Source organism: Drosophila willistoni (genome assembly GCF_018902025.1).
Source record: "Drosophila willistoni isolate 14030-0811.24 chromosome XL unlocalized genomic scaffold, UCI_dwil_1.1 Seg141, whole genome shotgun sequence".
Lineage (NCBI taxonomy): Eukaryota > Metazoa > Arthropoda > Insecta > Diptera > Drosophilidae > Drosophila > Drosophila willistoni.
The window spans coordinates 12,037,218-12,063,963 of NW_025814052.1; the positions used below are offsets into that span (position 1 = coordinate 12,037,218).

At 34.6% G+C, this 26,746-nt stretch overlaps 1 protein-coding gene across 1 annotated transcript in view; it reads left to right on the forward strand.

Moving 5' to 3' along the window:
• The first annotated feature begins 5,864 nt into the window (after window positions 1-5,864).
• LOC6641212 (chitin deacetylase 1) overlaps window positions 5,865-26,746 on the forward strand; it is a 41,073-nt gene continuing 20,191 nt past the window's right edge. Inside the window, exons 1-4 of the mRNA XM_002064156.4 lie at window positions 5,865-5,965; window positions 13,220-13,311; window positions 13,375-13,486; window positions 21,040-21,167. Of these exons, the coding sequence (XP_002064192.1) occupies window positions 5,914-5,965; window positions 13,220-13,311; window positions 13,375-13,486; window positions 21,040-21,167 (384 nt within the window). The 5' untranslated portion in view covers window positions 5,865-5,913. The remainder of the gene's footprint in view (window positions 5,966-13,219; window positions 13,312-13,374; window positions 13,487-21,039; window positions 21,168-26,746) is intronic.

The following is a 26,746-nucleotide window of genomic DNA, read 5'->3' on the forward strand; positions in this document are numbered from 1 at the left end:
AGACCAAAACCTGGCGGATGATTCGGTTACGCGAAAGGTTTCTGTTACGGGTTACGGGTTGCGGATTGTGGATTGTACATGGAGCAACACAACTGGGGAGAGGGCAACAATCGAATGAACACAAAAGGCCTGTAATTGAGTGTAGCATGGAAAATTTGCAACTGCAACGTGCAAGACAACGGAAAAAAGGGTGTGGCGGGCATAGCAAAGAGAGAGTGAGAGGGAGGGAGAGGATAGAGTGACGAAACAATCGTCCGATGATATTGAGGGATCGAACATAGGAATATCAGGTGGCACGACAAATGAAAATGAGAATTGGAATTTGGGCAAATATTTTCCAATTCAATTCAATTCAATTTTACAGCAGTCCAAGGGAACAACATCCAGTGACAGAAAAGCGACAGAGAGAGGCAGAAAGAAAGAGAGAGAGAAAGAGGGTCACTGAAAATAGATGGCTGGCTTTTTCCATTCCCTAGCCGCTGCCATTCATCATAATTAATGTGCCGCGCCGCCTGATTTGTAGTCCCTAACTAACTGACCTGTCCCAATCTGGCCAGTCCTATCGAGTTGTTGTCCTCCCTTTCCCTTTTCCCCTCTTCTCCTTCAATTGCTCCTGTTGCAGCAGCTGCGATTCGATTTCAATTTTCGATTTGTTGTGAATGTTTGTGTGTGTGTGTGTGCTTGGAGTGTGAAGTGTGGAAATGGCAGCAGACATCTCTTTATTCTAATTTCCAATAAACTCGTAATTGTTTTCTCTTTCCCCAAACTCAACTGCTTATCACTCACACTTATTTTAGACTCATCCAGGCATTCATTCATTTATTCATTGGCCATGCCAATCATTAGCAGCAAAAAGCAAAACGAACCATTTTTTTCCTCTTTCAGAGTTTTTCAGATTATTTTTCATACCCTTGCAGAGGTTACAATACACAATTTGTTAAGGTTTGAAAACTATATTTGATATTTGGGTTAAATATAAATATATAAAATATATTCTATGACTATGACTATGACTATGTTAATTCCATTGTTGGATGTATTCAAATATTACAGTGAAGCAGTGCAAGGGTATTTAAACTTCGTTCTAGATGAATTTACATAAGTTTTTTTTTCATTTAAGCCAAATAACATCGATTAGCCTGGTTATGAGAAAGAGCAGGCGGAAGAGTAGGAGTTTGTGCATTGATGAGATGAGATTTAATATGGAATATTAGTGGTTAGTTAGTCATAAGACTGAGTAAACAGAAACTAATGTTTTCGCTTGAAATGATTCAAATGGAGCAAAATTATAATTATCACAATTTTATTCTACATTTGCCAAAATCAAAATAAAATTTTAGTTCTACTCATTTAGAACATGATAACAAACTTACTTGGTAGGCAAAAGTATTACACACGATATTGAGACAAATGTCGTTTTTCGTAAAATATATTGAGAATTTAACTTGACAATTTTGAGATAATTGATCCGCGACATTTAAATCTTTGCCAACAAAATGATAATTAAGAGAAACTCACATCAGAAACGATCTAAGAGAATAAAATGAACCTTAGTTTAGATTTTCGGTTGTATTTTTTCAAGTCCTTGTCGTAAGTTCAGCGACTTGAGGACAATTCTCAGCTCATTGTCATTCACGTGACCAAGAAGTCGGCATTGTCCTAGTGCTTTAGCTTCTCTTCAAGTTGATGCTTGGCCAAGCGTTGTCGTTCTTAACTGCTTTTAATTTTCTTGATATTATTTCTCGAATAAGTATATATATAATTTTTTTTTACTCGAAACCAGCCCACCTACCATTTACCATCTTTTGCTTATGTCGTCTGCCTGGTAGGATTGTTGAAGTGCGCTCAACCGCCTCCAAAAAAAAAAAGAAATGCTTTCTCTTCCTCTTATTGTTGTTGTTGTTGTTGTTTTATGCTATGTCGTTGTTGTTGGCATAAATAAAACTATGAAATTTTCTTTGTCAGTCAAAATCGTTAAATTTTCTGACAATTCTCATTTATCATCAGCTTTCTGTGTGTCTCATCCTCTGTCATCCTTCCACTTTTATTCTCACAACATAAGTTTCATAACTTTGAATCAGCGAAGCATACAGAGCTATTCATTTAGTCATTCAGCCAGTCAGTCAGTCAGTCAGTCATTCAGTCAGTCATTCACTAGCTCACTCAAGCATCTGCCACCTGCTACAGAGCCCTAGACCAAGCAGTTGGATCTGCGATAGATATTTGCATATAATTCTTAACTTTTATTCTCTTATCAGATCCTTTATATGCAATGGACAGACACACCATTCCATTCCCTCATGCCTCCCGTGCCTCCTCTGACCCCCATTGACTACTACGCCCCTGAAAAGTTCTCACTTCCGTTTACTATTCCCTTCTCCTGCTTTTTTTTTTGAAATTCAGTTTTTTCTCCTCTTTTTTTTTTGGAAAACTTTCGCTGCTGCTTCTGCTGCTGCTGTTTGTTGTGATAAAGAAAGATGCCCCAGCTCTAGAGAGCTTTTGTGGTGAATTTAATTAAATTTATGAAAAAATAATTTACATATTTATTGGTTTAAATGCCCAAAAATTGGATTCGTGCGTGTGCAGAGAGCAGAGATGACTGAATGAATATTCATAAAAAAAAACAACAAAAATAACAGTCAAACACACAAAAATACGAATAGTTTTATATAAAAGACAGAGACGGAAAGACGGAAACGCACGAGTCGTGACAAAGTGTGTCATGGGAGCGACTTTACTCTTCTTTAAGTTCCAAACTGTCTATCAACTCGTTTAAGAATTACAACATATTCCACAATATTGAGTACAATTGTTGAAAAACAAAACTATTCTTAAATATTTTTCCATAGTTTCAAAAGTTAATATTGAAAAACTTGAAAGGTGTTTCATTTCGCTAATTGACTTCAGTGTTATCTATATATTATAAATATATATAACCTTTCCATAATTCAATGTATTTCAAAACAGTTTAAATTCAATTCAGTTTCTAATAATTTCATGTGACTTGTCAATCTTTAATTCATGAACCATCTAAAAAAAAAATAACTCTCATCAGTTGGAACTATATACAAATATAATTTTCTATTATTTATCTGCCCAGCATTAGCACGAAATCGAATCGAATCGAATTGAATTTTTTGTTTGTTATTGAACCTTTTCAGCTCATTGAATGAATCCCTGCTCCCGTCGCTTATTTATAAATATATTCTAAAACAATCAGTTGGGTGGAAGGGGAACTACAACAACAAAAATATATCATAAAGGAAAACAACAACAAAAAAATTGTAAATCCTTCATTCATCCACATATAATGCCGCATAATATTGATGAAAAAATAATATATAAACTTCACTTCACATCATGTTTATTGTGAGAATTTGTGTTGCCGGCAGACTTATCTCTCCCTCTCTCTCTCTCTCTCATTCTCTTTCACATTCATTCATTCATATTAAACATTCCAGTTGGTTGAAATCGGATAAAATAAATATATAGAAACCAGAAAGTTTTAGTTTGTTAAGTGGTTAACTACAATGAAATTTCAATACCCTAACTTTAGTCATAACTTGGCCATATTTAATGATTAGATTAAGTTTTAAAAAGGTTTCCATAATTTGCTTATTTAAAAAATTTATTAACTTATTGCAAGTTTTTGGACAAAATGAATCTACCCCCCCACATGGCAAAGAGTATAACAAAAGAAAAACCAACTACAACATAAAAACAAAAGCAACAAAATCGACAAACAAAAAAATCCCTAAATGAATTCAAGTTCTATTTGACATTTTCAACAAAAAATCGAAAGTTTTATGTGGAATTTATTAACCAGTTTTGATTTTGAGCAGCTGCTGCTTTTGGCTGGCGATTTATGTTATGATTGTTAGGCCTCAGCTTGATGCAAATTAGTTGAAATTCTTTGAAATTTATAAGACAAGCAACAACAAAACACACATTGAAATATTTTTCTATGGAAATAAGTTTAAAATTAAAAGAATTGAAATGGAAAGGGAAATGTCAACTTCAATTTTGTAGAAGTAGTAAGTTCTGGATTGCTGTGACGTTTGTGGGTTCTCTAAATTACCGAATTCAATACTTACTATATAATCTTATAGAATCTACAGAGATTTGGAAAGGTATATTTAGTATTGAATTAGTTTTTAAGTACGATTTTGTTTCCATTTGATTTCTGAGTCTAATACAATTTCATTTCCATTCCACTATATCTCTATTTTACCTTCTTGTTGTGATATTCTCATTTCAATCCTATTTTTCTTCATTCTCTTCTCTTTGTATTGAGACAATGGATTCAATTAGCATGCGGGGACTTACCTCTTGTCTATAATAAACATATATAAACTCTAACTGTAATATCAGTAATTAACATGTCATTGATATGCAAACATTGTATCTACATACATATAATGTACAAGTAAATAAAGAATTGAATCCACCTTTTGTGCATAGCAAATCAAGCAGAACTTGCTCGAAGAAACCACAAAGTAAAAGAATGAAAACCGAAAAATAAAATTTCGATTTTGTATGATAAGTAAATTGCCAGACACATGGAGACAAACAGACAGACGGAGGGACGGATGGACGGACAGACAGTGGCATAGTCATGCATATGGATGGATGGACGGACGGATGGGACATCTAACGAAACGAACAACCATAATGTTGATGACAATATGCATAATAATTTGACAAATAAATAGAGGCTCTTCTTTTTTTTTTTTTTTTGTGTGGTTTTTAAACTTGGCTTTTTGTTTCGTTTTGAATATTTTTTCTCCTTTTTGTTGTTTAAGACTCATTGAAAATGCTTACGCATGCGCAGCGGCAGCGTCGACGTCGACGTCGGCCGCATAAACGGATTGAGATACATTTTTAGTTTAAACCGGCTGCGGCGTGACGGAAGAGACACAGAGAGAGCGAGAGAGTCAGAGAGCGGGCGGCCAAGCAACCAGTTGAAATGAAAGTGAATTGAGATCAAGATTGTAGGAGCCGAGCGCGGGGAGCACACTCAAACGGGAAAAAGAGAGAGGTCAAGCCAAGTTAAGCCGCTACTAAAGCTTAAGCCACCCATTGCTCAGACCAGAGATGCGAAGTTGGCTATCTTTTTGTATGGAAAGACAAATATTAAAATCTTTATCTTAGAAAAAAGGAAATGTTTATCCATTTGCTTCATAATTACCTATTGGAAATTTCCAAAAAATTTACAAACATTTCTTTGATTATTTCAAAAACTTTTCAAGAGTCGAAAAGTTTGTCTGGTTTTAAAGTTGTTACCAAGTTTATTTAACTTAAATTAAGCTTATCAAAGATTGTCCATCAACGTGTAATAACGATCCATTCTTAACTTTTCTTTGCTAAAGATTCAGCTAGAGTTTTCTAGCCATTTCTTATGCTCTCCTTAACTCTCAGCACTCATCACTGGGAACGGGATCCCGTTGGGTGTTCGTTACTGACGGTTGCTTACCGGCAACAACGATGCCGATGACAAAGCCAACGCAATAGAGACAACTAAAGCGGCGACGACGACGACGGCGGCGGCGGCGGTGATGGTGGCTTATTTAACAACGGCTCAAACTTGGCTTCTTGCAATTTCTTGGCCAACATCTTCGTTCAGTTGGCGGTTTGCATTAACGCGTTGCGGACGTTGTGCTCGTCGATCAATACAATTATACCAACATATTGTTCAATTGAGAGAAAGAGAGTTTGAGCGAGAGCGAGAGGGTGTGAAGAAAGAGTATCGAGAAATCGATAGATATTTTTGTTTTAGTTTTTGTTAGTGTTTTATTGGTGTTGTTGCCCACTCGTTGTTCCTGTTCCTGCTCTTGTTTTGTTTTAATTGTTGCTTTTGTTGTTGTTGTTGTTGTTGCTGCTGGTTTTGCTGTTGCCGTGGAAACTTCTTTCAAAATGCTGCAGCATTGTCTAATCGCAACGCTGCTACTGATCGTTGCCGTGCAAGGTAAGTCAATCGATATGAATTATATATACAATAAGCCAGCAATATATTTCCGCATTGAATACAAATAGAGATATCTATATAAGTATATACATATATATATATACACATAAATAAATCTATGGTTTTTCGGTAGTGAAAAAGTGTTGACGTTGCCAATTGATACAACTTTTTGGCTTTTCCTTTAAACACACAGTTCAGGAGTGAGATAGAGAGAGAGAGAGAGAGAGGGAGAGCGAGACAAGGAGAGTTCCAGCCTGTGTGAGAGATATTCAGCTTGCTAGAGCTTGTATTTCTCGTTTAAATCATTTCCACTTTATATTTTTTTTTCTTCTTTTTTTTTTGCTGATCAAATTAGGTAACAATTGCTTTGGCATTTCATTGACTTTTGCTCTTATCGCATTGCAAAAAAGAAAAAGAAACAAAAAATGATTGTGGTTTTCACTCATCTTTGCTGGCTCCACCTATTGCGCCACTTTTGTTGAGACATCCTCCCCATGCCAGTTCTCCCTGTAATACCGTACCCCTCTCCACCCCCTTTTGACATTCAACTGGTTTCTCCCCTTCTTGTGTGGCAAGGTCAGCTCCTTGCAGAAATAAATATTTAAACGGGTTTTTCATCTCACTTCCATCCCGTTTACGTAATATTTTCTCTCTCTCTCTTAAGTCTGACCTCCAACTTGATGATGATGATAACAAAGATGATGATGATGATGATGATGATGATGTTTAGCGGTTTACTAGTTTCGTTTAATTAACATTTTGCCAGTGTCATTTCTTGCATATAATTAATCGTTTTTTTGTGTGTTTTTTTTCGGTTATGCAGATTTATTATTATTATTTTTTTTGTTTTTTCTTGTTGCCTGTCATTTCCATTTGGCATTTTCATGGTCAAGTAAGAAAGCTGTGAATGCGTTGGATGATCTTTCATTACCGTAAACGAAACGGAATGAAATTTCTTTTCTTATTTTCGATTTCACTTTCCTTTGTGGAGCCATCGAGTAGCGCATTACAAAACTTGTTTCGAAAACACAAAAAACGGCATATTGCATTAATTATGTAAACGTTAACTTTTTAAATGTAAAATGTGAATATGAGAAATGGACTGGGCGCGCTCAAGACACACAGAGAAGATGAAAAACGTAGACGACAGAGTAAAAGAAAGAGAAAGAAACTGCAAAGGTGAGGGGAGAGGTTGCGGAGAGCGAGACTGATCGGCGGGCTTCATTTATGCAACCTGATTGTGACTTTGATTTCATCTGAAACATTATTTGGTTGGGAATGCATTGCATAACAGTGCATCTGTTGTTTTGCAGTATTGTTAAGAGTATTGGAAAGCAGTAAACAGTGTTGGCAAACAACATACAATGCATGATTTATATTTCAAACAATTAGAAATGCAGATTTCATTATAGTGTTGGTAAATAACTTAATTTCAGTTTCATGAAGGGATTCAGGGATCCGTCCGAATTCTAGATCCGTCCTTGATTAGTTTTGAAACCTTTTTGCCCAAGAAGTATTACATTATCCTGAACATTAAGACATTATTGTCAGCTTTAGACTAGTTCTTCTCAGTTTGCAATCATAGGTACTGCAAGATCAAGAATTTAAGATATCTCTTTTATTTTCTTTAGCTTAATGCCAAAAAGAATCCAAATGGGTCAAAAATAATTTTTGAAATCTATTTATCAGAAGTTCAATCAAAATTTTGTTTGAATCTCTAAATGACTTAGTTGTGTACCGTCTAGTTTTTTGTACCATTTTTGTCTGATTAGTTTCATCTCTTATCTAAGCCTATTAAAATCCCAACAATAAAAACTACATCACATTCATTTAGCTTAAGTCTCACCCCTAAAATACATTCAACACACACACTCACTTTAGTAAATGAAAAAAATAAACATAATTTTCAAATGCATTAAAACGAATTGCCAGCTAAACAAGAAACAAAAAGGAAGGGGATATAAAAGGAAGGCAGTGAATGGATAAAAAAAGAGAGAGAGAATGGGATAGAGGCTGGTGAGCCATTTAAAGGCAAATTTGTTGTCAAAGGCAAGTGGCTTTGCCCATTTCACACTCGACAAAAAAAAGAAGTAAGAAGGACCGAGGTTTTTGGCATTATTTACAATTTAAGTGTTGTAAATGCAAAAGCAGCAGCAACAATGAATACGAAAACAATGTTGCAAAAGGAGAAAAAATATTTAAGCAGCTTAACTCATACACATACACACACACACAGACACACACATGTACACACATGCACGGGCGTGAAAAATGAGGCGCAAAGCAGCCGCAGAAATGCGTGAAAAATTACTTGAAAATGCCAAAGGATAAAACAACATAAATGGCCTAAAATGCAAATACAACGATTACCAAATACTCTTTCTCTATGTGTATGTACAGTCGATTCATTAGATTGGACAATCTGAACGAGACCTATTACATATATAAAATGAACACACCTATTCATTTAATATACCTATACTTTTTTATAACTGATCAGAAAGGTATAGACATATGTTCTTCATGGCATAAAAGGGTATTACAGCAAAAAGACACAAACAAACAACCAAAAAACCAACTGCAAAATGTTTTAACCTACATACAAACAATTGACACAGCCACAATAACAGCCAGAGACAGAGGGTGAAAAATAAACAGAGTATGTAGGTAGAAAAGAGTTGAAAGATGAGCTGCCTCAAAAGTATTCGAACTTACCCCGTTAATACATATTTCGTTGGCCCATTCATATTCATATATCAGTTAAAGCAATTTATTCACTACTCTCTTTTCACTCGCATTTCGTTTTTTTCCTTTTGGCCCAGTAATCTATAAATTGAAAAAAAAACGGGGAAAGTAAATAAATCACAAAGCAATAAAAATATATTGTATGTTATGTAAAATCATTAAAAAATTAAATTCTGAATAAAATGTTCTCTTTATACATAAATAGTCAGAAAGAAAAATTGTCAAGTAAAGTTATAGTTGCTAGATTATCTGAATGTTTTAGCCCTGGTCTACTCCTAGATATTCATTCCTTGCGGAGAAACCATTCCAACATTTAAATTCACTTATGTACATATATAATCTTGTTCTGTCTACATAAGTCTACAAAATCATCATAAAAGATCGTCCGCTCCATAAAGGCCTTAAAAACTTCATTAAGCCAATGAAATTTCAAAACGCTCTCAAATATTCAACTATAATATCCAGTAAAAGACCCTCTGAATCCTTATATTTTCACTTTCCTAACAATTCGTAGGTTCGTATCGATATTGCAAATAATTATTCGATATATTTGTGTATATATGAAATTTTAATTGTTGAAACTTTCAATATACAAACGATTTTGCATCGGCTTGTTTAACAGGTGGGTTGGAATTTCCCCTTCTTTTCAACTGTTTCAGTTTTGTGGGCTTTTTCATTCCCCTCCTTTCTTTTCTCTTTGCCGAAACGAATTCAATTCCGTTGCACTTTGGACTGACTCATTTGCTTTAAATTGCCGCAAAATGTTAAATAAATTATATTCATGTGAAAAGGAAAATCACAAAATAACGACAACAACAACCACAACAACTTCATGACCCCATGAAACAGAAGAAGCAACCAGAAATTATTGCACAACGTGCATAAAATAAAGTTGCTGTGCTTTTTTATTTCATTTCTCCCTTCTCAGTTTTCGGCTTATTTTTAATTATGATTTTCCGCATTGGCAATTTCTTAATTAAAGTCATCCCCCCAAAAAGTCTCCAATGTAAATTGGTCCTTATGCTTTTTAAATAAATTTACAATAATTTTTTAACCATGCAGCCAACGCCAATGGATATGGTCATGACGATGTCACCAGAGACACACAGACAAACAGACAGACAGACCACAAAGGCATTGCTCCCTAAGGGAGTTTTTCGAAGTGTTATGACCAACAAGTTGAACGAAATCTCAATAGGTGCAACTATCGGGGGACAGACACTTCATAAGTGAAGTTAAACTGATTTCATTGGACAGTCGTGTGGAATGAAATCAAAAGGTATTCAATATCTGATTAGAGCCCTTGACTCGAACTATGACAAGAGGGAATTCTCCCAAAGCAAGATACAAGAAGAAAGAAGTATCACTTCAACGAAGTAATTATTTATTTTCTTTTTGTGTCTAAAAGATGTTTACGTTGCAACCTTAACATCATGTTTATGCATGTTTCATCCTTTGGCAGGAGTTCTATAAGCCGATTAGTGACAAACGCATCATTAGCGCAGGAAAAAAAACCAAACTCATATCCCTTTTTGCTTTTTTTTTTTTAAAGTTAATGAATATTAATTAGCCATAATAATAATAAAAATAATAATAATATGAACATGTTTTTTTCACCACCCAACACAACTCAAAAGCAACCTGAATGCGACACCTCATTTCTGTTTTTGTGGCATTTTCATTTTTTTATTTTATACTTTTTAAATGAACTCTGTAAATTCTCTGTTTCAAGTTTATGGTAAAAAAAAAAAAAGTTATTTAAAAATAAATAACTACATAAGAATTATTTGCACTGGATGAAATATTTATGGGTTGACATTTTTTTTTTTCGTCGACCTTTAATAAAATCAATTCAAAACAATTATATATGTACATATGTATAATGAAATATATTTTTATATATGTATATTAGAGTGGTTATTGGTTAGCAACAAGTTATGGCAATACCAATAAATGAAAAGTTTTAAAGGCGAGCATTTTTACATTAATACTTGACATTATAAAAAATAAATCAAATAGTATTCTGTCAACATAGCCAATGTTAACCATGTCGTATGCGTAATGTTTGCTATAAAAAACCTAAATGGAAAATGTAACCAGTCTAATGAACAAGTGTAGATTTATATTTACTAACGACATATATTTTGATGTGATACACACATATTAATATTAAATGAAGGCAAATCGCACAAGAGAATAGTTTGAGGCAATCTTTTCGTTGAATTTATGCAAATATTTCAATAATTTCAATGCCTTATTGTTTGTAAAAATACTTTGAGCAAATTGAGCAAGAATTCCAAAGCAAATACTTTGCATGACAGAAACACTAAAACAAAAAAAAAACTGGAAAAAACATATATCCAATCCATCATTTAACTAATGCAGTCAGTTTGTAGTCGCTGTAGTCGAAAATAGTTTTATGAAAAAAAAATAAAAGAAAATGAAATTTTTCACAAAAGTATAAATAAATACATTGTTAATATTCTTAATTCAAACTGCAAAAAAAAAGAAAAAAAACACACATAAAAAGTATTTATAAACCAAAATCTCTGAAATTAATCCCTCTCAATCGAGCGATATAAAAATCAACCTCCTTCCAGTCTTTGGCAGACAAATTAAAATACGCAATTATAATCGCCTTTTCATGAATATATACATACGTACATATATGTGTGTGTGTGTGTGTTACTCATAATTTATATGTAATGAATGTAATTTTCCGTATTACAAAGCCAAATCTAAGCTATAAAAAGTTGACAGTTTGACATTCATAGCCCACAAAAAGGCATTAAAAAACAAAACGAAACGAGAAATGAGGCGAAAAAAAAAAAATTAAAATGAAATAACAACAGATTGAAATAAATAAATAAGAGATAAGTTATAATTAAATGTCGATTTACAATTGATTAACTAACTACAAAGAGACAAAATACAAAGAGCTGAGAATTAAGTAAAATATTAATGAAAGATGTTTGGGTTAAATTAATAAAACGACCAATAACAGGTCAACCACATTACCAATTAGAGTAAGAATGAAGAGAGAGAGAGAGAGAGAAGGATAGAGATAGAGAACTAAACCAGGAGAAATAGCAAAGAGGGAGTTTTGGTGATGGAAGAGACTGACAAAGAAGCAAAATAAATATAAATTGAGTAACAGATTATTAGATTAACACCAACAATTGAATGCAACAAAAAGCAAATGAATTTCAATGAAAAGTGCGAGTTTTTGCAGCAAACGCTGAAAAGTATGCCATGAAAAATTTGGTGATTTTCAATTCGATTAGCAAATGGAAAAACACTGTAGATGTATGTGTGCGTGTGTTTATGTGTGTGTGTGTGTATTCTCTGCTGTCATAAATCCATATCAATTTTAGGCCAAAATGTTAATTAAATGAAAACTATACGGCACAATTTCTACTCCTCTTTCGCTCATTATGCGCACATTTTATAATAATTATTCGTATTATTTCACCAATTTGGATGACTGTTGTTGTTGTTGTTGTTGCTTTTGTTATTGCCATATCCTCTGATATTTCATTGTTGCCCTGGCAATTAATTGATAGTTTCAACCCGTAATATCTCGCCCCAATTGCCGCCTACTTTACTACTCCTACTGCTACTTACTATCTAGCTAATTTATTTATGTAATCAATGGCAAACATTTGAAATAAAATAAAATGTTGAAATGCCAGTAAACAAAAGACATATTAAGTTTTAGTTAAAATTGCAAACTTGCAATGGATTTGCATTTTCCTTAAAAGTAGATTAGATTAGAGTGTCTCTAAGCAATAAATTAACTAACTATCAACTAGCAAGTTGATAAAGCTTTTAAAGCATTTACCAATATTATTTATATATTGATTTAAGTGTGTGACACAATTGTAGCAAATCTAATATTAAATCACAAATCTGGCAATAATAAAGTTTCTATAAACTAATATGATTAAACGAATAATATGCTAATTTTTCCAATCAATTGCTGAATGAAATTAGCGATTTAAATTTTGTGTAACTAAATAACAACGAATAAGCTGGTGATGGTAAAAAAAAAAAAAAAATTAATTCATATTGCAAAGTTTTTTAAATAAGCAGTAATTTAGAATTGTTTTTAAACAATACTGCTTAATAATTGTTTATTCTATTGACACAATTGAGCCAAATTGATAGTTCAGTAACGGAAATAATAATAATTATTATCTATACCCTAACTGCAAGGACAAAATAATTGGAGAATTCAAATAAACCAATTAATAGAATTAATTTAAGTGCTAACAACATTTACATACAAAACAAAACAAAGAACACAAGAAAAAAAAAACTATGAAATTAACATTTACATATTTCACATAAACTATTTTAATTGAAAAGTGCGCATTGGGAAGCTTTGAAAAGAAAAAGAGGGCATTTCCACTAAAAAAAAAAAAACAACAGCCTTTTGCACATTTAATTATTATTTATTAGTTTTCATTAAAAACACCTTCTTTTTTGTTTTTCTCTGTATTCTCTTAGGTCAAAATAAAGAAAAAGAAGAGTTCACATGTCCCTCGCACATTGCCAATGGCAATTATGCTGATCCAGCGACCTGTCGTCGTTTCTATCAAGTAAGATATAGTTTTTAGATACTTATCTAGCATATTAATCTAATCCTAATCTATATTTTGTAGTGTGTTGATGGCTATCCATACTTGAATCGCTGTCCATCTGGTCTATATTTTGATGATGTGCAAAAGTTTTGCACATTCAAGGATGAGGCCAAATGTGGTCCTTTACCAACAAGTAAGTATAGAAAATATTTAAGAATAGATCCCAAGAGATGCGTAAGAGAAAGTGAGGGGGTGGTAAAACAATTGAAAGTGCTGCATAAATCAAGCAAGACAAAACCTATAGAAGGAATATACAAAAAAAAAAAAACTTAAGTGCAATGCCATCCAAATGTGGCATATGTGTGTGTGTGTGTGTGTGTGTGTGTGTGTGTGTGTGTGTGTGTGTTTGGAGAAAGGCACAGAGGAGATGAATGCCAAGCGGTTTGCTAAACGATTGCAGAAACCCAAGCCAAGCAAACCTAAGCCAAACCCAAGCTAACCTCATTTCCTTCCTGCCAAAGTTCTTTGGTAACTAAAATAAAACGCAAACTTTCACCCCAGACACACACACGTGTTTGTGTGTGCACATACAATGAAATGAAATTTATTAGAAGCTCAAAAATAGAATTGGGCAGTTTCTATTAGAATCCAAGAGAGAATCGACCAGGATGTTTAATGCAATGTGTCTGCGTGTGTGTGTGTGTGTGTGTGTGTCTCTGTGACCCTGTGCAAGCATTAGGAAGCAATTTTTGAGTAAATGTCGCATAATTCATTTATATACATGTGGGCGATAGACTCAGGGGTTATACATACAATAGCAAAGAGTGGAAAGAGCAGGTTGGCTGAATCTAGCATATCCCTGCATTATCCCAACAATCGATGACAAAGCAATGAAAGTATGGCTACGCTCTATTGAGTTGCCTAACGACAACATCGTCCAAGGACCAAGGGGCAGAAGCCAGCGGCAATTTCAAGTGATGCAGGGCAACCGGTTTTTTTTGGCCTGGCCCAAGACGCATGGCAAAGGCTTTGCTTTACTTTTTCTCTTTTCGGGGTTAGTGAATGCATTTTTGTATCAAACGAAGTGCACTTCAAATGGGGCAAAAACGCGACCGCTTAAAAATAACCAAGTGCTGCAGGACAAGAGCCAGAAACTAGGAGCCAGGAATAGCAAAAGATGTCTAACTTCAATGTAACTCCGTCTATGTCTATGTCTCTGTCTCTCTCTCTCTCTCCTTACTTATATATATGTATTTATCTGTATGTGTGAGTGTGTCTCTATCCTGGTGCATGTGTGGGCCATTAAAGCTTACATTTACGATTTGAGTTTTCGCAGTTTTACGGCAGTTCCTTCATCTCGGACATGCAGCTGCTGCTGTACCTAGAAAATCCCAATATAAGTAAATTTTTGCATACACTGACAGAAACTGTTGCTGGATGTGCTTTAAAATTTCAAAAATTTCATATAAATATTGATAGTCAAAGTACACACAGTCAACAATATAAAAGTTTTATTAAAGTTCAGCTGAGAAAAGTTAATGAAACTAATTCTTCAAAGATAATAGATGATCCAAAATAATCCTATAAAATGACTGTAGTTGATGGGAAAGTAGACGAAGTAACTAACTAAAAACAATTGCAAAAAACAGTTAAAAACCAAAGTCCTCTTGCAAGGATATATTGTTGATATGAATGTAGGTACATTTGGTAACGATTTCAATGCACATGTAGAAAGATTCTTCTGTCTGGCTAAATGTGTGTTAAATGAACTAGTTCTTTTTCTAAAAAATTTAACATAATGGTTAAGTGTAGCGAATGAGGGGAAAGGATTTCGAAAAAATAAAATGAGAAAAATGAGAATTAAATGCACATGCAGACCGACCAAACGACCAACCGACCAACACCACCAAGATAGACACACACACACACACGCACACATGCAAACAATTGTACAAATGCATCTAGTGACATATCGCTCACATGCAAGCACGCACTTTTGCACTAGTAGACATCCACATCCACATCCACAGCCACAGCCACATCCTTGTCCTCTTCTGCTCTCCAACTTTTAAATCCTTTTGCCCTGCACCTCAACTCAACTGGCATGTGGATGGCCGTCCGTCTGTTGGTCGGAAAGCAAACGCTTGGAAGAAAGCTGCGACATCTAAAGCGTTTGGGATTTGCGTAATACCAACTGGAATGTTGTCTCATATAAATAGCTCCTCTCTTCTTCTCTTCACTGCCGACTCTTTGCCCCAACATTGCCTTCTATCGCTGAGCCTGTGACTGCTTATATATATATATATGTATGTATATATCTGTGAAGAAAAGTAATAACATAAATGACACACACAGGCCACTCCCCTTTTTTTGGCGGTGGGGGGGGGGGTCTATTTTTTGGGTTAGTCAAGTGCGTTGTAAGGAAAGGGGGAAGCGGTAAGGCGGGTTATAGCCAAAAGTAAAAGCGTGCACGAGGAGAAATATTGCAGCAGAGATTAGGTCAAAGCTCTGTGCATAAAATTTTTTTTTCCGCTTTTTGCTGACGCCAGATACACACACTGAGATAGTTACAAATATATATATAACTATTTCTTTTTTTTTTTTTTTGCTTCTTCTAGCTGCCACACGACGAAATAGCTAACCCAATATAACAATTTTTCCCTCACAACTTTTTTCATGCCCTTGAAGATCGGGGTATATACATTTTGCTTAGCCTCTCATACTTACTAAAAATCCAAATGACTATGACGAGATGAAAAGTTAATATGTTTTACTCCAAGTTCTCAAAATGAATCCTTGTTTTAGAGAAAATTTCTCAATTAATCTAAATATCTGGAGACAATATTCAAATGTCATGAACAATATCAATATGTTCATTATGATTATGATTTTCTAGATCCGATCAGATCAAATCACAAAGATCCAAATAGTTTGTTTTGCGTTCTATTGATGATGTTAGATGAGTTTAGATTTGATTTAATTAAATGGTATAAAAAATGCGACCCAATCGAAATATATTTGTATCTTTTAGTTCTTTTTAGTCGTTTTTGCTTGGATTTTTTCCCTTTCCTTGATGTTGCTGTTGTTGGCCATTTGGCAATTTGTTCGTTTGCCATTCGCAGCATTTTTGCGTTTCGTGATATGGACGAGAGGAGGATATGGGGTTGAATATGGACTAGGTTATGGAAGATTTTAGCAAATGGGGAGGTGTATCAGTGTGTGTGTGTGTGTTTGTCAACCGAAGCAGAGAAAAGCCAAAATGCAGCATATGATGATGCGTATGATGATAACAAAAGATAACAGCGCAAAATGGCGTTAAAGTCAATAAGCATATAAACAATGTGCGGCGATGCCAAATACTATACATACATACATATATGGAGGGAGTATAAGTAATATTGACGCAGTATTTGTTGTTGTTGTTGTTGTTGTAGTTGCTGTTTGGTAAATCGTGTGCCAAAAACAATACTGCAATTTATGAACTAGTTCCCACACATCAAAATTTATAGGGAAAACAAACTAAAAGAAGCTGCAGTTCGTTCTGGTCTAAAATCTACGATGCATTTGTTAGTCGAACTAGTTCTTTGGATAGTAAAGATAAACTCCAATTACTAAACTAATTAATAGTTTAGTTTTTACCTGAATCTCAGATAAAGATTCATTTTGACATGCTCGATTTCGCTGGAAAACAAAAAGATTGTTATTTGCTTTATCCATATAATTAATTACTAATTACATAATTAACAGCACCAAAAGAACTAGATACAAAGTCCAATTTGGTCACTAAAGTAAATGAAATGCATTTGTGTGTGTGTGTGTGTGTGTGTTATTTTGACCAAATATTTGAATGAACTTTAGTAAAGTGTTCAATTTAAATGCATTTTCAACCACTCTGGAAAACCAAACCAAAAACCTTTTTTATCCTCTAACACACACACACTCACGTACCCACACACAGTCACTTACTCAACTTACTGATTGCCTTCTACTTAATCGTGCTGGCACTTTAATTTTCAAACGTAAGCCAGACGGAGGAGGATTAGTAAGTTTCCGATTCCTATTCCTTTTTCCCTCTGCCAGACTTAAAACCTGATGGGTAAACTTAAACCAAACCAAAAATGTTGAAAGCTGATGAATTGCGTATACGCAATGTGTGTGTATGCCGTTGTATCGGTTTGTATTTAAGTGTGTGTCTGTGTCTGTGTGTGTGTGTGTGTGTGTGTGTGTGGTTGTGTCTATGTGTGTCAAGTGATTTTGAAAATGTGACACAACTAAACTACTTGAGCATGCTAACATCAACGCATCGAAGTCTATATATCCTTGCAATTCCATAATTAAGTTGGTAAATCATTTACAAATCTCTTAAAATCTACATCAAATGGCAAAGTCATTATAAAAAACAAAACATTTGTCATTCATATACATCTCTACCTAGTCGGTGGCTCAGTGGAGACCTACTAAATCTACAATTCTGTTGTTCTCGAGTTCGAACCCCGACGTAGGTCGAGTTTCCCCCTGATGAAGCAATACTAAAAAGTAGTTCCGTCGGGGATAAAGGAAACGATTGTGGATAACGAATAATTTTTCATATACATCTCTGTATGTGTGTATATGTGTTTAAAATCAAATTCTGTCAAAGAAAAATCAGTTATAACTAATTCTACGGAATGTAACTTCAAAGTAACTTTAAAATGATTTTTGTAAATAAAAATTAAAATATTTAAGTCAAAAACAAAAAAAAATCCCTACTGTTTTTTTTTTTTTTTGTTTTGTTCAAGGAAAATTTTTTTAAGAAAATAACGTTTACATTTTCATGTGAAATAGTTTTCAATTTCATAATTCAGTGAGCAAGCTCAATGACAGCATTTCGATATGTGGTGTAGTGTGCGTGTTTGTGTGTGTGTGTGTGTGTTTATGGATGGGGCTAGAGGAGTGTGGGGTGGAAAATTGAAAGCCAAGGATATGTGCGAAATGGCGTGTGTGTTTGTGTTTGTGTGTGGGTCTTGCCTTTCTCATATAAAACAAAGTTACTAAAAGTGTTTATTACATTTTATTCAATAAGAAGAGCGACAGAGAGATAAGATAGAGTTGAGAGAAGAGGGCAAAGCGGAAGTAAGACAGATACAGTTTGCATTTGACTTGCACGAGTGAGCAGGCAAATATTCTGCAAGTAACATTTTCATATAATAAAATGTTATGCATTTCGCTAGCAAAAGACAGACAGAGAGAGAGAGAGAGAGAGAGAGAGAAAGATGGCAAAGACTTTGGTTGAATATGGAAGAATTTATGATGATTGCTAAGCCAAATTGCAGTTGCAGAGGAAACAAACCTCTACTCATTCTCTCATTCCCCCTCTCCCTGTGTCTCTCCCTGTCACTCCCTTTCTCTGCCTGTGGTTCAGTCAGTCTCTACATTTGCTTGGCCAATTAATTGCCAAGCATTTCATTTTCATTGCTCTTATTTATGATATGACCACAAATATTTTAAAAGCCATTGATATGGCTAAATGGAATACCCAAACCATATTTGTCTAGTTTCTAGTACTTAATTTTACATATACATGTATGTACATATATGTATATATTTTTTTGGCACAAAATGACAATACATACAAACATACATACATGGTAAGCTATGTGTTTTCATTTTTCTTTTGTTTTGTTTTTTGTTGGTCTAAAGCAAAATTGATTATCTATGTATGCATAGAAGAGTAGCGCACATTTGTGGCTTAAATGGGGTAAAGAAGAAAAGTTTCAGGAGGCAGCCATCATCATTAGTTTTAGTGTCACAGAGAATCTCTCTTTCTTTCTCTCTCTTTCTCGTTCTGGAGCCGACTTTAAATTGATTGATGGATGACAGAATGTGTATTAGGCTAGGGAATTGCGTATATATACCTATATATATATATAATTGATAAGTATATGCAAACAAAGTACTCGTATATCATGATAAATGATTAGAAATTTGAAAACACTTTCGAGGCCAACGAAAGGAAACATTTTATGACTAAAAACGACAAAGTTAAGACCTTGAGATAACTGAAAATGCTTATTTCACACTACATTGTAGGGTATATTAGGGTCCATATGCACACAAATATTTGTTGTCAATTATTTTCTAAATAACTTTTTATATTTTTTTTTTTACATAAACTGAATTTTATAAAGCAAAGACTTTTTCTTCTAAGTTTACATTAGGTTTTAATTTTTTATGGAGTGTGGGTCTTTTTTTTTTATAGTGATAAAAATTATCGTTTATATTTGTTTCTTTAGTTTCTTTAGACTATTAAACATAGAAAATGCTTAGAAGAAATGGTTAAAACTTCCAAAATGTTCTATTTGATTTGATTGGGATAAAAACTTATCTTCTAAAGAATATTAAATGGTAATTGAATTCAATTTATTTTATTTTATTAACAATATTTTGTGAATATTAAGTTTCGAGAATATAAGACAGAGTATTTGCTTATTACTAAGCCATTTCTACTTGGATATTAATACATAGAAATGTAGCATGTGGCAATTGCAACTGTTGGTTTTGCGGGACAAAGTGTAGGAAGTAAAGCCCGTGAAATCAATAAATAAATTTGAATGCCTTATCGTTTTCATAATAACATCAAGTTGAATCTTTACAAATTACTTTCCTTCAGTGCAAATTTGTCTCAATCCATAGGTTTTTGTTTAGAATCCTGCAAGGGTCATTAATCTTCAACACAATTAATTTTTGGTAATTTGGTAGTAAATTGAATTATAATCGGAATCCACATTCAATTAGACAAGCACGAAGATTGTTTTGAATGGAATTGCATTCTCAATGTCGATAGACGATATTTCGATGCCTAGTGCTAATTCAATCCTCTCATCCCCCTCGCCAATTCCATGAGGTAGCATCGTGGCATGCCGCATGCCGCCGCATTGATTGAAGGCAGCGAGCCGCAAGAAATGTAATTTAATATTTGCACCAACCAGGCACCATTTGTAGGTAGAAGAGCATTGTATATCCACATGAAAGTTTATACCTGTTGGCTGACTGAATGACTGACTGACTGACTGACTGGCTCATGGGCGGACTGACTGATGAACGGACAGACGAATGCATTGACTTTGTTCAATTTTTTTTGTTTAAGCGAATTTGTTTGCTTCGTAGCAGCAGCAGGAACAGCAGCAAGAGAGTAGAAGAGAAGAGAAAAAAAATGACGAAAAACAAAACAGCTGAAGAGGGGAGGGAGGGGGGCAAAAATTGCCAATTGAATTCCATTGAGTTTCCCTCACCCACACTCTTGCCTCATATGCAAATAGAATCCGTTAGAGAGAAGCAGCTAGCAAGGATTTAGCCTAAGGTTATTTGACTTTTTCCCCCTTCCGTTTTTCTTCAGTTTGCCTTTCCTATCCCTTTTCTTTTCACCTCCCTCTGTTGTTGTTAACTTTCTTTTAACTTGTTTCTTGCACTCTTATTGATATTTGTATTGCATTGTGTGTGAGAGAGTGTGTGTGTGTGTGTGTGTGTGTGTGTGCTAGATATATATGTATATATATATGTTGTTATTTGTTGACTTTTAACTTTCGACATGCCCTTCGATTTTTCCTCTCCTTTCATTCACTTTATCACAAAATTGCCTCTCGCATAACGAATTCAATTCTAAATAATTTTCAAACTGATTTTCTTTATTGTCTTGTTTCTCTCGTCTCTCTCCTTTTCTCTTTCATTCTTTGTACACTACAACGTGTTTCTTTTCTCTATTCACAGCTCCAGCACCGGCAACGGATGCCCCAGCAGACACGGCCCAACGTTGCAATACCGAGGACTGTACCTTGCCCTATTGCTTCTGCTCAAAAGATGGCACTCAAATACCCGGCGACCTCGACCCCGCAAAGGTAGGCAAAAATTGGGAAAAGGGGGGGCCAAAAAGATAACTAGATGAGAAAATTTAAGCAAAGATATTACAAAAAGTATAGCTCACTTTAATGAGAAAACAATATTATCAAATAATTGGCTCAATTGCTAATTATGATGAATTATGACCCAAGTGAATGAACAAATTGCCTAACTGAACAAAGTCGACAAGTGAATAGCACTTACTTTTGTATCTTTTAATTGATATATGTATATGATTTGGCGCCCAACGTGAGAGCTGTTTGTGAGTTATCTTATGGATTAGAATGCAAAGCGTAAATATCTGTGAAAAAGACGAATAATAAAACTAAAAGCTAAATAGTTCTATATTTCTTTTTGTCATAGCAAATTGTTATTATCTCTCTCTTATTTTTCGTACTCACGAATTCACTGTCAACCACTCGAGAAGTTGATAAATAAATGAAACATTTGAAAGTTCCACAAATCGAGGATATGATCCAATACAAAATTTACAGAAAATTCAACTGGTTAGAATTAAGAGAGAAAAGTGAAAGCCAAAAAAGAAAAATCTTGCATTTAAAGTAATTTCTTAAGGCTTCTGGATCTAACCTTGAGGGTAAGCAAAGGTGGAGTGAGTGAAAGGGGGAACATAAACTCATGTAGTTCAGTTTGTTGCTCTTTGAAAGCCTTACCGCTTGTTAGGTTTTTATTTTACTTATGTTCGCTTGTTGTCCTTTTCAGCATTTTAACTGAGACTGTGTGTGTGTGTGTGGGTGTGGGTGTGGGTGTATTTGTGTTTTGCCTTTGCCTTTTAAGTGTTAATTTGCAGGGCGATAAATTTCAAGTGCATTGACAGCTTTTATTTTTACGACACAAAAGTAAGAGAGACACCGACAACTATGACCAGCTGTGTATCGCATCCCATTGGATGGAATTGGAATTGGTTTTGGGAAAGAAGGTGGGGGTAGAGGGGGGAGGGTATACGGTGTATTCGACTCGTGCGATTCGTACAGTTCGGTTTTCAAGCCATAAATCTATGTATTTGCATTCGGCTGGCTGTTATCGCCGCTTTGCATAAGGAAATTGTTCTTTGTTGTCTTGGTTTGCTCTGTGCCATACCGTTGACTTGTCTTATTCTCTGATTGTTTGTTTGCTTCTCCTCTACTCCCACTGCCACTCCTACCTATTCTTGTGCTCTCTCAATCCGATATCCGTTTTAATAACTCTAAGCAAAAGTAAACAACAACAGCAACTAAAAAATCGTAATAACAATAATAATAATAATGGCTAAAAACAAAACCAGGACAGGTCATAAAATTCACTTGAAATTGAAGTTCAATTCAGATGCAGCAAAACAGAGAGAGAGAGACACACACACACACACAGAAATGTGGAAAGGAAATGTTAAATGAAAATGTTGATAAAAATCATTAATTTACTGTGAGAAGTTTCAAACATGATTCCATTTTAGTTAGTTTGCTAATGCTAATCAAGTTATTAAGCTGACAAGGTTTAATTTAACAATTCAGCCATGGAGTTAACAAAATTTAAAGTCTTCTTCAATAAATTCCAAAGAGAAAAGAAACTTATTTTCAATGAACGTCTGAATTTACTTCTTGATTACTATCAGCCTATGATAAGAGTCTATAAGAAATTTAATTTCTCCTCAACTTATTTTACTTAATTTTTGTGTTGACCCTCGTAAACCAAATTTTCATGCATCTGATGCCAAAAACAGAAAAAAAAAATACAAACAAAAAGTACCTAAATCATATGCATAAATCTGCAGAATTGTCTGAAATATTAGAATGAAAGTAATGCCACACCTAAATGTCAGGTTGTTATTTGTTCTTCTCTTTCTATCCCTCTCTCTCTCTCTCTCATTCTCTATCTCTCATTCTCTCTCTCTCAATCTCTCTCAATCTCTCTATATCTATCCCTATCTTTAGCCATATTTCTCCCTCCGACCGAATTGACAGGCCGTTTGAAGTGCACATTAGTTGTGGTTTTCGCATGCATAATAATAAAACATACAAAAACAAATAGGTGTGTGTAAGTGGGTGGATGATTGTCTGTGTGTGTGTGTGTATGAGGACTATAGCTCATGGTCATAGCATAAATACCCTTCTGAATATCTTTTCCCATAATATCGTTTTCAAATTTAAAATGCATTTTTAATATAATTTCAATAATTTCAAGTAGTTTTTGGGGCTGCTTCTATTTTCAAAAGTTTTCCTAACTTTTGTTCAATATTTAACTGGCATCATGTTGTAATCGTTTATTAGAAAACCAATTTAAAATGCTTACGTTTTGAGAAAGAATTTGCCAATATATGTATTATATTCAACTAATCAAATATCTCAACATTTACTCAAATAAATTTTTTCCAAAAGAATGTGAAGCATGACATGTAATGAATATAACTTCATTAGCTGCAAAATCAATCGGAAGGTATCTATGTATACCCTTAGTTGGCACTATGGCTAATAAGTAAGAGAGGCGGCGGTGGCGGGGCGCAGGGGGTATAGAAACTAAAACAAAAACGAAAAGCGATAAATACGAAATGTGTGGGTAGCGAAAAGCAAAGCGGAAGTTTATGTGGCGGCATAGCGTCGCATAATGTCGGCCGATTTCAGCATAAAAACACACAACAAAACCAAAAACAAAACGCCAAATGCAAACACACACACACATATGTATGTACCTCCTCTCCCTCTCGCACACACAATCATACGCAGACATTGGCAAAGGCAAACACACAAATAGGGCCAAGTGAGCCACTTAATTTCGAAATTGAAATGTGTGTCTCTCTGTCCCGTTATCCGTTTTTCCTGCCAGCTATAACTGTACCTACATATACATATACATATATGTATGTATGTATTGTATACACAATATATGTACATACACTTGGCGAAAGACAAACTCCATTAATGATTTGATAATAATTTCGCTAAATATTTTCAAGAATTTATTTGAAATTTATGTTTCATTAAAACTTTTCATCATATTAATCACATTTTCTGTTTTGTTTTAACTTTAGAAACTATTATATTCCAAATTATTGATCAAATGATAAAAACTGTTTTCGAATCGAATATCAGAAATATATTCAATACAATTTTTAAATATGTACTTTGAGGTTCCCTAATTGGTTTCCATTTAAGGTTCTTCTAATCTAAAATGTTAAATGGTTTCCCTTTGTTGTGTGGAAATATTTTCAGAGTGTACTTGCATGTATTAATATGTGTAAGTGTGTGTGCATATTTGTATAAATGTATGTGTGGTGGAGCCTGTTTAAGTGTTATTAGCGCTTACATGTGTTTCGTTCCACAATCCTACCAAAAGACGACCCTTCTCTTTGTACAACGCAAAACAGCCACCCAAAACAATTTCAATTTCGCTGCGCTTATGCTATTGTGTGTGTGTGTGTGCGTGTAAGTGGGTGTGTGTGAACATAATTATAATTAATATCATCTCAATTAACCGCAAACAAGCAGTTAATTTGTACATACCAGAAACTTTTCTTTGATCTAGCAATACTTGCTTCAATTGTTTGCCTAAATGGAAAACGAGTTCTTCGCATTGTAATGGCCCACAAGGGGAAGGGGATAGATGGTTGGGAGGGGGGTGAGCACCCTTAAAACTGTTCGCATCTAACGATTATCCATTTCGCACCATTTGGCGGCCAATATCCGGCCACCAAAAAAAGTATATACTAAGAATGCGAAATCACAATGCAAAATTGAAATTGTGCAAAAGTGTCAACAAGAAAGTTTTCTCAATGGCTGCTAGCCATTCAGCCAGCCGGCAATCATTCACTCAATCAATCAATGAACTACCTCTTGAAGAGAAGCAGTGAAGCTATGCAAATTTCCTTCGACTAAAACGTTTTCAGCAACTTTTCAGATGGGCTAATACTCTTTAACAGGTCTGACAGTTAGTCTGTCATATTTGCTTAATAGAGTAAAGTGCACATGCAAGTGAGAAATAGTTTCAATTTTTATCTACCTCGATGTATCATCTAATTCTTGACCTAATTCTACTCTTTCTAGCCTAATCAGTTTAATTATATTATATACTTTTGCTTAACAAACGATTCGATTTATACAATCTTTAAAGATAAATGACATAGTTATTTTATCGGTGGCCTAAAGATGACAGTATCAGGCAAAGTGGAAATGATTTCCCTTGGGTTTTTTCTTTTAGCTCTTTATCCCATCATTTTTATCAACTGCGTTTCGCTGCTTTGGCTTGTCTTTTTTAGTTGGTTTTCTAGTTTCCTTTTTTTTTTTTCTTTTTCCACTAACCCACGACACTATTCATTATATTTGCAATAATATTTCTACTCTATCATAATTCAAAGCTGGCGCATTGCTTCACCCTAACCGCTCTATTTTTCTCTTTCTTCAATTGGTTCGCACTTCTCAACATATTTTTTACCCTGAAAAGCGTTTTTCTTTTTCTCTATTGAAATATGCCTTTTCAATAAGAAGAAAATGCAATAAAGAGAGAGATAAAAAAAACCCTGTCAAATCGCAAACGCAAATTTCAATTCGAAATGCAACCTTTCAGCGGCATCCTGATGGCCATCCTAACCATCATCATGGCCATCATCCACATCATTCGACGTTGTTGTCGTTGTTCTAGCTATCTAAGCTGGCCGCACTTAAGTTTGACCGCCGTTCGATGCTCTTCGAGTGTTTCACGCCTCTGCATAATTTAGCCAGCTCAGCTTCGATACGATTCGATTTGGTTTTCCTTTTTGCCATGGACACCACCATTACCACCACTCCCACCAACATCAGCACCACCGACACCACCTTTTTTAACATTAATATTGAATTTGTACAATAATCCTTTTTATGTATCCCTACAATGAGCGTTAAGTGCGGCCAGGGCAGAACCAGGACTCGTGCCGCACGCCTTTATGACCAGCTCAGCACGAAATGCATTTTCTTCTCACACCGCTCACAGTTCGCCCTCCTCTCACCACTCTTCATCTACCTATTGACCAACTGTTATGACAATCGGGGAATGCAGACGATATGCAATGGTTTGCATTATCTTTGAAATTATCATATTTTTAGAGATTTTTTTAAATAACCCTTTTCTGTACAATTTGGTACAAAAACAAGTTTAAATTGAAAATGAAATAACCTCTCTCTGTCTCTCTTTCAAAATGATCCTCTAAATTTTATCGCTGACAATTGCCAACTCATTTTATAAATCAAGCAAAAGCTTCCGATTTGAAGGAGCAAAAGCATTGCAAAATTTTTCAATCTCAAAAAGTCAAATTCCTGAATAATCCGCGAAATATACTTGACCTAAAATAGTAGGGTATAGAAGGAGTCTGCTTGCAGGTCCTGCAGATCTCTTGCACCACATTCTCTTGCCTCTCGCCCTGTGCCTCTACCCGTTGTCGTGTATACTTTTTTTTATGGGCCATCATTTCTTTTCGTGGCAGTCTTTTATTATGGAATTGCAGCACTTAAAGTGTTGCAAGAGCCACAGCACTGCTGTAGCAGTTCCTTTTTAGCAACTTTGCTTCATCGCATTGCATCGCATCGTTTGGCGTTGCTTTATTCGGTTTCAGAGA